The sequence below is a fragment of the Podarcis pityusensis genome (assembly GCF_964106645.2).
Source record: "Podarcis pityusensis genome assembly, chromosome: 16".
NCBI lineage: Eukaryota > Metazoa > Chordata > Lepidosauria > Squamata > Lacertidae > Podarcis > Podarcis pityusensis.
Genome location: NC_138041.1, coordinates 5,379,911 through 5,394,094, shown reverse-complemented (window position 1 = coordinate 5,394,094; position 14,184 = coordinate 5,379,911). Strand labels below are relative to the sequence as shown.

At 46.7% G+C, this 14,184-nt stretch overlaps 1 protein-coding gene across 1 annotated transcript in view; it reads left to right on the top strand.

Annotated features, from left to right (window-relative positions):
- Positions 1-14,184, top strand: part of VPS45 (vacuolar protein sorting 45 homolog) — a 50,423-nt gene that overhangs the window by 15,912 nt on the left and 20,327 nt on the right. The window contains exons 8-13 of the mRNA XM_080984634.1: positions 1,401-1,535; positions 2,753-2,866; positions 4,114-4,281; positions 8,075-8,233; positions 10,441-10,548; positions 10,652-10,773. Coding sequence (XP_080840760.1) covers positions 1,401-1,535; positions 2,753-2,866; positions 4,114-4,281; positions 8,075-8,233; positions 10,441-10,548; positions 10,652-10,773 — 806 coding nt within the window. The remainder of the gene's footprint in view (positions 1-1,400; positions 1,536-2,752; positions 2,867-4,113; positions 4,282-8,074; positions 8,234-10,440; positions 10,549-10,651; positions 10,774-14,184) is intronic.

Here is a 14,184-nt window from a genome sequence, read left to right as displayed (position 1 = left end):
TGCAAGGGGTGCGGGGCACCCGGGCGCTGAATTCTGGGGGGCATCTGATGCCCGCCGCTGAAGCCGCCGAAGCTCTTATCTACCTGTTATGAAATAAATAATTTTGATCAAGCTAGAAAAACAAAATACATATATACCTAGATATTACCGAAATGTATACCTACTGTTTCACTAAAGGACTTTCGACTTTGTGCGCTTATTTACCAAAGACGCGCTGCGCCAGCGGCGGCGCTTGTCATTCACAACGGTGGCACTTCTCAGACTCAATGATGGCGCTTGTCATTCTCAATGGTGCCGTGCACGCAAAATTATCTAAATTTGGGGACGCTGGGCGGATCTTTGCACCCCGGCGGCACATATGGTAAAGACGGCCCTGCTCATAGGGGCAAGACCTACGAAGAAGGGTTGGCACTCCCGAGCACACCTTGTTTCTTCTGATAAAGTGTTTGCCTATTCGGTGTGATTTATTGCTGACCCACCCTAACACTATACCAAGCGCCACTGGTCCATCTAGGTCAGCGTTGCCTACACTGGCTGGCAGTGTCATGGTCCGGTTCACGGGCGATCGAAGTCCCGGCTGGGGACGTCAGGACCAGGGGGAAGATGGCGGGGTGGGAACAGGAACAGGGGTCCAGAAGCCAGGAGTCGGGAAGCCAAGAGTCCGAGGGTCAGAGAGCTGGGAGTCACGAAGTCAGGGGTCCGAGGATCAAGAAGCAAGGAGTCACGAAGTCAGGGGTCCGAGAATCAAGAAGCGAGGAGTCACAAAGTCAGGGGTCCGAGGATCAAGAAGCGAGGAGTCACAAAGTCAGGGGTCCGAGGATCAAGAAGCGAGGAGTCACAAAGTCAGGGGTCCGAGGATCAAGAAGCAAGGAGTCACAAAGTCAGGGGTTTGAGGATCAAGAAGCAAGGGGTCACGAAGTCAGGGGTCTGAGGGTCAGGAAGCGAGGAGTCACGAAGTCAGGGGTCCAAGGGTCAGGAAGCGAGGAGTCACGAAGTCAGGGGTCCGAGGGTCAGGAAGCAAGGAGTCACAAAGTCAGGGGTCTGAGAATCAGGAAGCAAGGAGTCAAACACAACAAGGCAGGGAACGTGTTGTTGTGGCAAAGAGCCGAAGGAAATGCTGACCTTATATCCCTTCCCGGCTCTTGCCACCAGGTGCTGTGAGTTACCAACTGGCCTCACCTGTGCGGCCGCGCCTTGCCTCTTCAGAACAAACTTAGGAAGGCCCCAGTCCGGTCACAGGGCCTGGCTCCTGCACGCACACCTGACAGGCAGCAGCTCTCTGGGGTTTCAGATGGAGATGTTTAGAGATGCCTGCGAAAGTCCCAATGATCCTTTTCCTAAGTTTTGGAACTTTTCTTGCTTCTGCTTACTTTTCTGACTCTCTTTTCCTCTCTGCGTAGTGGACATATCAGGCAATGGTCCACGAACTGCTTGGGATTAACAACAACCGCATCGATCTCTCGCGAGTCCCGGGCATAAGTAAGGACCTCCGGGAGGTGGTCTTGTCGGCCGAGAACGATGAGTTTTACGCCAACGTAAGTCTTTTGGAAGGTACCTTTTATCACATGTGGTGGTCATGTAGGGTAATAGAGGCTTTCTGGGAAATGATATATAACGAACTGAAAAAAATGTTTTAAATAACTTTTGTTAAAAAAACCCACAGAAGCCTTTTTGTTAGGAATTATAGGTACTGATATCCCAAAGGAACAGAAAAGACTCTTTATGTATGTGACAACAGCAGCATAAATGCTATTAGCCCAGAGATGGAAGGAAGAAAGAGTCCCTAGTAGAGAGGAATGGCAAACCAAGCTGTTAAGACTACGCCAAAATAGCAAAACTGACCGGAAAGCTCAGGAACCAAGAAGACAAGAAATTCAATAAAAAAGGGGGGGGGGAATTATAATTTATTTAGGAGACCACTGTAAGCAGATGAAAACATTAGCAGGATTTTAATCTCACTTGTAATGGAGCAAATACTACAGACAATATGGATACAGTGGTACCTTGGTTCTCAAACTCCTTGGTACTCAAACAACTTGGAACCCAAACACTGCAAAGCCGGAAGTAAGTTTCCACTTTGCGAACTTTCTTCGGAAGCCAAACGTGCTCCATTTTGAGTGCCACACTTCTGTTTTCAGTGTTACTCTGAGGTCTGTCTGTTTTTGCTATTTATTTTTGTTTTTGCGGCTCTTTTGTTTTTGTGACTGTGTGCGACCCAGTCCAGTTACTGATTGATTGATTGATTGATTGATTGATTGTGTGACTGCAGTACATTGTCTGTTGCTTTCATTTTATGACTCAACGGTCTCGTTAGATAGTAAAATTCATGTTAAATTGTTGTTTTGGGGGTTGTTTTTAAAAGTCTGGAACGGATTAACCCACTGTGCATTACTTTCTATGGGAAAGCGCACCTTGGTTTTGGAACGCTTTGGTTTTGGAACGGACTTCCGGAACGGGTTAAGTTTGAGGACCAAGGTACCACTGTAGATATAAAATATAGATTATGAAATAATATGCAGTTGAAAATCTTGACAATAGGACTCATGGAGGTGATGGGGGAGAAGTCCCAAGATTCAGAGTAATCTCTTTAAATGGATGTGTATTTGGTATGGTTATAAATTTATATTTGTAAAATAAAATACAAACCATTTAAAAAAAAAAAAGTCTTTTGGGGACCGCTCTGTAGGATGCTGAACGAGATGCAGGGGCCCCCTGACATTTCCTTCGATCCACTGCTTTTTCTCGTTTGCAGAACATGTACCTAAACTTTGCGGAAATCGGAAGCAACATCAAGAACCTGATGGAAGACTTCCAGCGGAGGAAGCCTAAGGAGCAGCAGAAGCTGGAATCCATCGCAGACATGAAGGTAGCTTGGAATAATAATAATAATAATAATAATAATAATAATAATAAAATAAATAAATAAATAAAAATTTTATTTCTATCCCACCCTCCCCAGCCGAAATCTGGCTCAGAGCGGCTAACAACAATAAAATAATACACCATTCTAGGGAAGGCCATCAGCAAACACTTGCCCAGGAGCAGGGAGCTTGCAAGACTTTTGGTCCGGGGGGAATGGCAGACCAAGTTAATGGAATACGCAGAAATGGCGAGACTGATGGGAAAGATCAGAAACCAGGAAGCTCAAGTATTCTTAAAAGATTGGAGTAACTTTTTATAATATACTTAAAAGACCCTGTGGGCAGTTAAAATCATTGGCAGGGGTACAGTGACACTTGTAATGTGAAATGGTAACTACGATTATACAACAGATGGATAACGGTAAAAAATGCAGAAAAAAGAATTTTTATTATTCATTTTTGGAAATGGAACCCATGAAGGGAGGGGAGGAGGTCCGAAGGTTTCAAAAGAACCTTTTTATTTTTATGTTTTGGAATGATTAAAATTATTGCGTATAAATTCATGTAAAATCAATAAAAAATTAATTTAAAAAAAAAACAGTTTTGGACTGGGACCTGCGGGAGACCTGGGTTCAAATCCCAACGCAGCTGTGAAGCTTGACTCGGGGCCAATCATTGCCTTTTAGCGTGGGTAGGCAAACTAAGGCCCGGGGGCCGGATCCTGCCCAATCGGCTTCTAAATCCAGCCCGCAGACGATCTGGGAATCAGCGTGTTTTTACATGAGTAGAATGTGTCCTTTTATTTAAAATGCATCTCTGGGTTATTTGTGGGGCATAGGAATTCGTTCATATATTTTTTTAAAAAATATAGTCCGGTCCCCCACAAGGTCTGAGGGACAGTGGACCGGCCCCACTTAAAAAGTTTACTGATCCCTGCCTTTTAGCCTGATCCAGTGGCGTAGCGTGGGGGGTGCAGGGGGGCCGGCCGCACCGGGCGCAACATCTGGGGGGGCGCGCTCGCACTCGCAGCTCTCTGCTCGAGTGCTAAAATCCACGGGTTAGGGGGCGCAAATTACTTGCCTTGCCCCGGGTGCTGACAACCCACGCTACGCCACTGGCCTGATCTACCTCAAAGGGTTCTTAGCAGGATAAAACAGGGAGAACTTTGGGTGCCACCTTCAGCTGCGTTGAGGAAACGTGATTCAGCAGCCGGGCTCTGAGATGTCCTCTCCCCTTCCTCTCCATCCTTCAGGCCTTTGTGGAGAACTACCCTCAGTTCAAGAAGATGTCCGGCACCGTTTCCAAGCACGTCACGGTGGTGGGGGAGCTGTCCCGGCTGGTGAGCGAGAGGAACTTGCTGGAGGCTTCGGAGGTGGAGCAGGAGCTGGCCTGCCAGAACGATCACTCCAGCGCTTTGCAGGTACCCCAAGCCCTGAGCCTGGAGCCTTCTCCAAAACCCTAAATAAATAAACCCCCTCTTGGTGCGCTGTATGTTAAAATAAACTGTGCCATGGAAGTAGAAGCATTAGAAGGCATGCAATCAAAGGGCCCAAAGCATATTTTCCCAGCCTGGCTCAGGGATGTTAACATCATACTACTACTACTAATAATAATAATAATAATAATTTATTATTTGTACCCCACCCATCTGGCTGGGTTTCCCCAGCCACTCTAGGCGGCTTCCAACAAAGATTAAAAATACATTAAATGTCACACATTAAAAGCTTCCCTGAACAGGACTGCCTTCAGATGTCTTCTAAATGTCAGGTAGTTGTTTATCTCTTTGACATCTGGTGGGAGGGCGTTCCACAGGGTGGGCACCACCACCGAGAAGGCCCTCTGCCTGGTTCCCTGTAGCTTTGCTTCTCGCAGGGAGGGAACCACCAGAAGGCCCTCAGTGCTGGACCTCAGTGTCTGGGCAGAACGATGGGAGTGGAGACGCTCCTTCAGGTATACTGGGCCGAGGCCGTTTAGGGCTTTAAAGGTCAACACCAACACTTTGAATTCTGCTCGGAAATGCACTGGGAGCCAATGTAGGTCTTTCAAGACCGGTGTTATGTGGTCTCGGCGGCTGCTCCCAGTCACCAGTCTAGCTGCCGCATTCTGGATTTGTTGTAGTTTCCGGGTCACCTTCAAAGGTAGGCCCACATAGAACGCATTGCAGTAGTCCAAGCGGGAGATAACTAGAGCAGCAACAGATTTGGTTTGGTTCGTAGGCGCAAAATCAAACCCTGACTTCGGATCATGGCTGGTTGGCAGAAAGCAAACCACAGTTCTAGGCTCGCTTCACAATTCCAAACGAAACAAACCAGGGTTTAGTGTTCCGTGTGAACCAGACATGTTCGTGTGTTTCTGTTTACGTCTAAATCTTCCAGTCTTTCAGCCTCCAATAATGTTGGAAGTGCTTTTGGGGATATCTAACCTGCTTTTCAGTTGACGGGTGCGTTCTCAGCTTTCAAAAGCTCAGAAATGACCAGGACTAAAAAGCGAAAAGAATAAATTATTGGGGTTCCGTTCTGCGTTCTTAAAGGTTCTCCTTCTCTGGATCCTACACTCCACCCTCTACTCTAAATCCTGGGATCTTTCAGAGAGATGCTGCTTTTATATAAAGAATTTCTTTGGGGCAGTGGAGATACTTTCTAATTTTATTTCGGGGGGAAAGCTTCACAAGGAATCCTCTGTCTGCCTCCGGAGCTTAGATGGGACGTCTGTTTCCTCCGTAGCCCATAGAATTCATAGACTGACCCTGCCAGCTGACACCACATCAGTGAGGATGAATTAGGCTTGTCGGCTGTTAACAATGCAGCCCTTTTTATGAGGGATCTTCCGGCGCCTCAGGGGGCCTAGATGGGCAGGGAGGTCAAAGGTCAAAATGGGTGGGTTTAGATGCTGTCAGGGCAGAAACTTCTGTGTGGATCTCGGCTTCCGACCACAGGGAAACTCTCTTTTCTGAATTTTAAGCCGCAATTCTCAAGCTGCTTTGGGGCTCAGAAATGCCTCCGTAGATAAGACGGGGGAATGTCCTTGGCAGTGGGGGGAAAAGTGCATTCTGCACGAACTTAGAGGCAGCCTTCTGCAAGAAGGGTCCCAAGCCAGCCCTCCCGATTCAGCGGGAGATCTTTGCATCGAGAAAAGGCTTGGACTTAAGAGCACCCTGAGCCTGTGATGTTCTTGTTGTTTAATTGTTTAGTCGTGTCCGACTCTTCGTGACCCCTGGACCAGAGCACGCCAGGTTCTCCTGTCTACCACTGCCTCCCACAGTTTGGTCAAACTCATGTTTGTAGCTTCGAAAACACTGTCCATCCATCTCGTCCTCTGTCGTCCCCTTCTCCTTGTGCCCTCCATCTTTCCCAACATCAGGGTCTTTCCCAGGGGGTCTTCTCTTCTCAGGAGGTGGCCAAAGTCTTGGAGCCTCAGCTTCAGGATCTGTCCTTCCAGTGAGCACTCAGGGCTGATTTCCTTCAGAATGGAGAGTTTTGATCTTCTTGCAGTCCATGGGACTCTCAAGAGTCTCCTCCAGCACCATAATTCAAAAGCATCCATTGTTCGGTGATCAGCCTTCTTTATGGTCCAGCTCTCACTTCCATACATCACTACTGGGAAAACCATAGCTTTGACTATACGGACCTTTGTAGGCAAGATGATGTCTCTGCTTTTTAAGATGCTGTCCAGGTTTGTCATTGCTTTTCTCCCAAGAAGCAGGCATCTTTTAATTTCGTGACTGCTGTCACCATCTGCAGTGATCACGGAGCCCAAGAAAGTAAAATCTCTCACTGCCTCCATTTCTTCCCCTTCTGTTTGCCAGGAGGTGATGGGACCAGTCGCCATGATCTTAGCTTTTTTAACTTTGAGTTTCTGACCATATTTTACGCTCTCCTCCACCCCCCAAATCTGCAGGTGGAAGGCGGTATACAAATTTAATAAAATAATAATAAATACGGAATTCAGATTGTGATGCAAGCAAAGATGCAAGGCGGGAAATGAAACAAGCAATGAAATTACAGTTAAAAATCCAGTCCGTTGCGGCTGCTACAAGAGTTGCTCTCCCAGGTGGCCCGCTGTTCACCGAGACTTGCTGATTTTCAGGCCATCTCTGTGGCTGAAAACGTTTGAGAAGCAAGGCCTTTGATGGCTTTGAAAGGGGAGGAAGCCACCCCATCAGGATGGTTTATGTGGAACATTTAAGTCAGCCTTTCCCAACCAAGGCATCTTCCTGACGTTAGATCTAAGCCCATTCATTTCCATGCTTAAACTCTGAGCAGAGCTAACACTGGGTTTCATCCACGTGTTATCTAGACACAAATCTGCAGCATAATAATCATAATTTATTATTTATACCCTGCCCATCTGGCTGGGTTTCCCCATCCACTCTGGGCGGCTTCCAACAAAAGATTAAAAATACATTAAAACATCAGTCATTACTTCCCAAAACAGGGCTGCCTTCAGATGTTTTCTAAAAGTCAGATAGTTGTTTATTTCATTGGCATCTGGTGGAAGGGCGTTCCATAGGGTGGGTGCCACCACCGAAAAGGCCCTCTGCCTGGTTCCCTGTAACTTGGCTTCTCGCAGTGAGGGAACCACCAGAAGGCCCTCAGAGCTGGACCTCAGTGTCCGGGCAGAATGATGGGGGTGGAGACACTCCTTCAGGTATACTGGGCCGAGGCCGTTTAGGGCTTTAAAGGTCAGCACCAACACTTTGAATTGTGCACAGAAACGTACTGGGAGCCAATGTAGGTCTTTCAAGACCAGTGTTATGTGGTCTCGGCAGCCGCTCCCAGTCCCCAGTCTAGCTGCCGCATTCTGGATTAGTTGCAGTTTCCGGGTCACCTTCAAAGGTAGCCCCACGTAGAGCGCATTGCAGTACAGTGGTACCTTGGGTTAAGAACTTAATCCATTCCAGATTAACCTGAAACTGTTCTTAACCTGAATTTAGCTAATGGGGCATCCCACTGCCGCCACGTGATTTCTGTTCTCATCCTGAAGCAAAGTTCTTAACCCGAGGTACTATTTCTGGGTTAGCAGAGTCTGTAACCTGAAGCATCTGTAACCCGAGGTACCACTGTAGGCCAAGCGAGAGATAACCAGAGCATGCACCACTCGGGCGAGACAGTCTGTGGGCAGGTAGGGTCTCAGCCTGCGTACCAGATGGAGCTGGTAGACAGGATGCCCCACCGTCGTCCCCCGCCCCAAAAGCCTCGTCTCTCCTGCTGCAGAACATCCGCCGGCTCTTGCAGAACCCCAAAGTGAGCGAGATGGATGCCACCCGCCTGGTGATGTTGTATGCCCTTCACTACGAGAGACACAGTAGCAACAGCCTCCCAGGACTCATGACAGAGCTGAGGAACCGAGGGGTCTCCGAGAAGCACCGGAAGGTGGGTAGGGGTCCCGAGCCCTCCAGGGGGCGCGGAGAACCTGTCCTTAGGAGCAAAGGCTGTGGAGTGGGTCCATACATTGCTACGATACTGCTTCAAACATGCATTATCGCTTTGTTTTTGTTTCATTGTTTTGCATTCTCATTTTGGTTTTATTATTTTGTACTTACTTCTGGGGGGGGTTTATTCTCGTTTTGTTTTGTTTTTTCTTTTTCTTTTTTCAAAAAAAAAAATTATTAAGTTTTCCACGATTATACCACATAGCCAAACAAATAACACAAAAAGAAAGAGGGGGGGGGGAGGAATAGAAAATACACCCCAAAAAATGAAAACAGTACAATAAACATCTTATCCACCACCATACAAGAAATAAACAATAAGAACAAAATTAATCCTTTAAAGATTCATGCTTATTTACATATTGGTTGACTTCCTCCATTCCCTTCCTTCTGAATTTCCATGTATCTATGTTTAACAGCTTTCCAATATCATTCTTAAACCAAAATATTTCCAATTTTTATCTAATTTTTAATCTTTTCTTACTTTTTATCTTATCTTATTTTCTTTTTCTTTACGTTTTGTATTTTCTGTTGTCAACTTCCCTGGAATCCTTCTGACGAAGGGTGGTGTACAAACTTGATTAATCATAATAATATTAAGCATTTGAATGATTTCTGTGTAGGATAACAACAAAAAACAAAGTAAAAGGATATCAAATGTCTAAGAAACTTTAGAGTAACAAAAATATAACAAAGCTATTATTTGTCCTACTGGAAAATAGCAATGAGGTTGACTGGGGTTGACGGGAAGTCATAGGTAATAAAACAAGAATGTATGATGAAATGAACTGTTTAGGAATGAATGGATTTATTTTTGTGGTTTTTTGAAATAGCGTACATGCGAATCTTTTGTTATCATTTAAACACCATAAAGGCGGGGGGGGAGGGGAAAAAAGAATAATAATAATAATCAGTGCTTTTTTTCTTTAAAAAATGTTTAGGGGTACTCTCATTTTGACTCCAGAAAATCACCATTTTATAGTTCAAATCGGGGGGAATAAATCTAGTAAATACTACGAAACTGACCAATTGCCGTGCTAGATTCCAACTCCTACTTCACACATTAAACGCTCGCTTCCGTCTGAGACTCAGGAAATACCGTGACAGGAATTGAGGCCGCCATTGGGGATAGCGACGGAACTGTGACGATTCACCACGCTAGAGAAGAAACTAATTTTTTTAGTTTCTTCTCCTGGTGGATTCACAAACAAAGGTTTCCAACAAAGGTTAAAAGTACATTAAAACATCAGTCGTTAAAAGCCTCCCTAAACAGGGCTGCCTTCAGATGTCTTCTAAAACGTCAGATAGTTGTTTTTGACATCTGATGGGAGGGCGTTCCACAGGGCGGGCTCCACCACCAAGAAGGCCCTCTGTCTGGTTCCCTGTAACCTCACTTCTAGCAGCGAGGGAACCGCCAGAAGGCCCTCGGAGCTGGACCTCAGTGTCCGGGCTGAACGATGGGGGTGGAGACACTCCTTCAGATATACTGGACCGAGGCCGTTTAGGGCTTTCAAGGTCAGCACCAACACTTTGAATTGTGCCTGGAAACGTACTGGGAGCCAATGTAGGTCTTTCAAGACTGGTGTTAGATAGGCTGTCTCTGAATCTGGAGGTATCGGGCCAAAGGAAGCCCATCCAGTCCAGCCTCCTGTTCTCCCAGTGGCTAAATACCCCTGAGAACCTAGGAATCGAGATAGACTCTGACCCTGGAGGCTCCATCAGAGCAGAAGAAGATCCCTGCTGAATCAGACCTGAAAGTGGGCCCATCTAGTCTCTTGTAGGTCATAATAATTTTTGTCTAGTTGGCAGCTTCCACGTTTTGCTGGATATGGCTGGTTAAACCATGGAACGAACTCCCACACAGGACGCAGGGATGGCCGCTAACCCAGACGGCTCTGAAAGTCAAGGAATGGACAAATTCAGGGAGGAGGAAGAGGGCTGTCGAGGGCTCCTAGCCAGCAGAACTGCTCTCCACAGCAATGCTTTTGAATCCCAATTTCTGGAAGCCACAGGAGAGGACTCTTGTTCTTGAATTCTGCTTGTTGGCTTCCCATTGGGGCGTCTGGTCGGCCACTGGGAGAACAGGATCCTGGCCTGGTTGGGTCTGGCAGGCTCTTCTTACGCTTTGCTCTTTCCCTTCCGGCTCAGCTGGTGTCGGCCGTCGTAGAATATGGAGGCAAGCGTGTTCGTGGGAGCGACCTCTTCAACTCCAAAGATGCTGTCGCCATCACCAAACAGTTCCTGAAAGGACTAAAGGTGGGGGCCGTTTTTCCAGATAACCGTGGTTTTTATTTTCGCAGCCTCGCTGAGCCCAGAGAGAGCATTCGCTTTTCCCTCTTGTGTTTCCTTCTTCCAATAGGGCGTCGAAAACGTCTACACCCAACACCAGCCGTTGCTGCACGAGACTCTCGACCAGCTGATCAAGGGGAAACTAAAAGACAACCAGTACCCCTACCTTGGCCCCAGCACCCTCCGCGACAGGTAAGGGTGGCAGGCGTGGTCTCTCCTAGCTGGGGATGCCTCCAGGGGCTGGATCTGGGACCATGCAGAAGCCAGGTGATCTATAGACCACTGAGCTGCTAAAAAATAAAGTAAGATTGCAGTCCTGAGGTCCAGCGCCGAGGGCCTTCTGGCGGTTCCCTCGCTGCGAGAAGCCAGGTTACAGGGAACCAGGCAGAGGACCTTCTCGGTGGTGGCGCCCTCCCTCTGGAATACCCTCCCATCAGATGTTAAGGAAATACTGACTTTTAGAAGACATCTGAAGGCAGCCCTGTTTAGGGAACCCTAACCCTGTTTAGGGAAGCTATTAATGACGGACTATTGTATTTTAAGGGACGTGGGTGATGCTGTGGGTTAAACCACAGAGCCTAGGACTTGCCGATCAGAAGGTCGGTGGTTCGAATCCCACGACGGGGTGAGCTCCCATTGCTCAATCCCTGCTCCTACCCACCTAGCGGTTCAAAAGCACGTCAAAGTGCAAGTAGATAAATAGGTACTGCTCCGACGGGAAGGTAAACAGCGTTTCTGTGTCTTGCTCTGGTTCGCCAGAAGCGGCTTAGTCATGCTGGCCACATAACCTGGAAGCTGTACGCTGGCTCCCTCGGCCAGTAAAGTGAGATCAGCGCCGCAACCCCAAAGTCGTCCACGACTGGACCTAATGGTCAGGGGTCCCTTTACCCTTTACCTTATTGTATTTTAATATTTTGTTGGAAGCCACCCAGAGTGGCTGGGTAAACCCTACCAGATGGGCAGGGTATAAGTAATAAATTAATATTATTATTATTATTATTATTATTATTATTATTATTATTATCATCATCATCATCATCATCATCCTCCTCACAGTTCTGAACAAAGGCCTGGTTCAGATAGGGGCCAAGGAAGCTGGCTTATACTGAATCAGGCCACGGTTCCCTCTAACTTAGTATAGTCAGCACTGACCGGCAGCATCCCTTTCTGACTCAGGCATCTCTCCCACACCTAGAGATGCTGCCTGCGGGGCTGGAGCCTTGCCCCTGAACCCTGCCGCTCCCTAAATCGTTCCGTAACCATCACAAGGGCTGAAATAAGCACCTCGACAGTATATATTTTGTGGCGAACGCCTCCCTACGGCTGAAAGCTTTCCATCTCTCCGATTGAATTGCTGCCTTAAATTCCCTGCTCCCCTGAGCAGCTGGCTTACAAACCGACTTGGCGCTGGTTTTCCTCGTTTGCGACCTGCGCTGTGGTTTTTTTGTTTTGTTTTCCGTACTCTCCACAAACTGCGATCCCCGTCAGAGTTCAAACGGAATGGGGGCGGAAGGCTGCTAGGATTTGCATTCGTTTATTTGCATGAGCCTCGTAAAACTAACCTCCCCATCAAATTTTCAGAGCAGAGGGTCTGCGTGTCTTTTTTCATTCTGCTTCTCCTAAGCGCCCATAAGGCACCACCTTCCCTGGCAAGGTGTCGCATGCAATCTTATTTCTTTTATTTCCACATTCTTCCCTTTATATCCTGCCTTCCTTCCATCGTAGAACCCAAGGCGTTGAGTCGGTCGGCACAGCTGAGAGATCCCCAACTTTGGGTTCTTTGCCCATCCCAGTTGTTCATCATTTTGTTTCTTTAGACAAGTAACTCAGAGTGAACCCACTGGGTTCTCTCTCTTTTTATATGATTTTTAATTGGCTTCACATAAAAGTTATACACCATAAACGTAACATTTTCACACACTGGAAAAAAGGGAAAAGGTTATTTCGAACCTTGAGACCTCCTTCCTTCCCTCTATGGGTTCCAATTCTAAATTTTATTCCTGCATCTTTTCCTGTAATCTATCTGCTATATAATCATAGCATCCACAAGCCATATTACAAGTGCCATTGTATTCCTGCCAGTGATTTCAGCTGTTTACAGTGATCTCTCAAATATGTTAGAAAGTTATTCCAGTCTTTTAAAAATACTTGGTCTTCCTGAAGGAAAGGCTCAGCATTCTCAGTTCACTAGTGCAAGGGCTTTCATTCATATATATATATATATATATATATATATATATATATATATTATTTTCCATTTAATAATATACACTCACATCATTACATTCCACTTTACGTCTCTGGCTCTTTAGAGCCTGTCAACTTCCTTCCCTCCCACTCGTGGCTTTCAGAATTAACCTTTATATCATGGTGTTTTGTACGTTTTCCCATTCTAATTACACACATTACAAAATAACTCAAAATTTAAATAAATATAGAAAGGTAAAGAATTTCTCATTACAAGTCTTCAAAAAACCCTGCTAGTGATGTTAATTGCTTACAGTAATCTTTCAAATATCGTATGAATTTACTCCAGTCCTTTTGGAATACCTTCTGGTTTCAGATTTTTCCTGTCAGCTTTTGCCAGTTCTGCAAAGTCCATCATCTTCACCTGCCACTATTCTTTCATTGGTACTTCTTGTTGGTTCCATTTTTGGGCTAAAAGAAATCTTGCTGCAGTTAGGCTGCATACACTAGTGTGATGATACACTAGTGTGAGGGCTTTTGCACCAGCGGGCAGGTGAGTTTTACTGCTGCGCAATTGAGGAATCCATTGCCGCAGCTGCGCCGGCATAAACTCGCCGTGTGACCGATCGCACGGTTGTGTCATGCAGCGAAGTTGCCAGGGACCTGCGCTCGCACGTTCTTCTGCGTAGCAAGATGCCACGAGTGCAAAAACATTTCACCAGCAGAACAAGGATACCGCTTTGTTGTTTAGTCATTTAGTCGTGTCCGACTCTTCGTGACCCCCTGGACCAGAGCACGGCAGGCACTCCTATCTTCCACTGCCTCCCGCAGTTTGGTCAAACTCATGCTGGTAGCTTCGAGAACACTGTCCCACCATGTCGTCCTCTGTCGTCCCCTTCTCCTTGTGCCCTCCATCTTTCCCAACATCAGGGTCTTTTCCAGGGAGTCTTCTCTTCTCATGAGGGGGCCAAAGTATTGGAGCCTCAGCTTCAGGATCTGTCCTTCCAGTGAGCACTCGGGGCTGATATCCTCAAGAATGGATAGGTTTGATCTTCTTGCAGTCCATGGGACTCTCAAGAGTCTCCTCCAGCACCATAATTCAAAAGCATCAATTCTTCGGCGATCAGCCTTCTTTATTGTCCAGCTCTCACTTCCATACATCACTACAGTGGTATCTCGGGTTAAGTACTTAATTCGTTCTGGAGGTCCATTCTTAACCTGAAACTGTTCTTAACCTGAAGCACCACTTTCGCTAATGGGGCCTCCTGCTGCCGCCGCACCGCTGGAGCACAATTTCTGTTCTCATCCTGAAGCAAAGTTCTTAACCTGAAGCACTATTTCTGGGTTAGCGGAGTCTGTAACCTGAAGCGTATGTAACCCGAGGTACCACTGTACTGGGAAAATCACAGCTTTAGC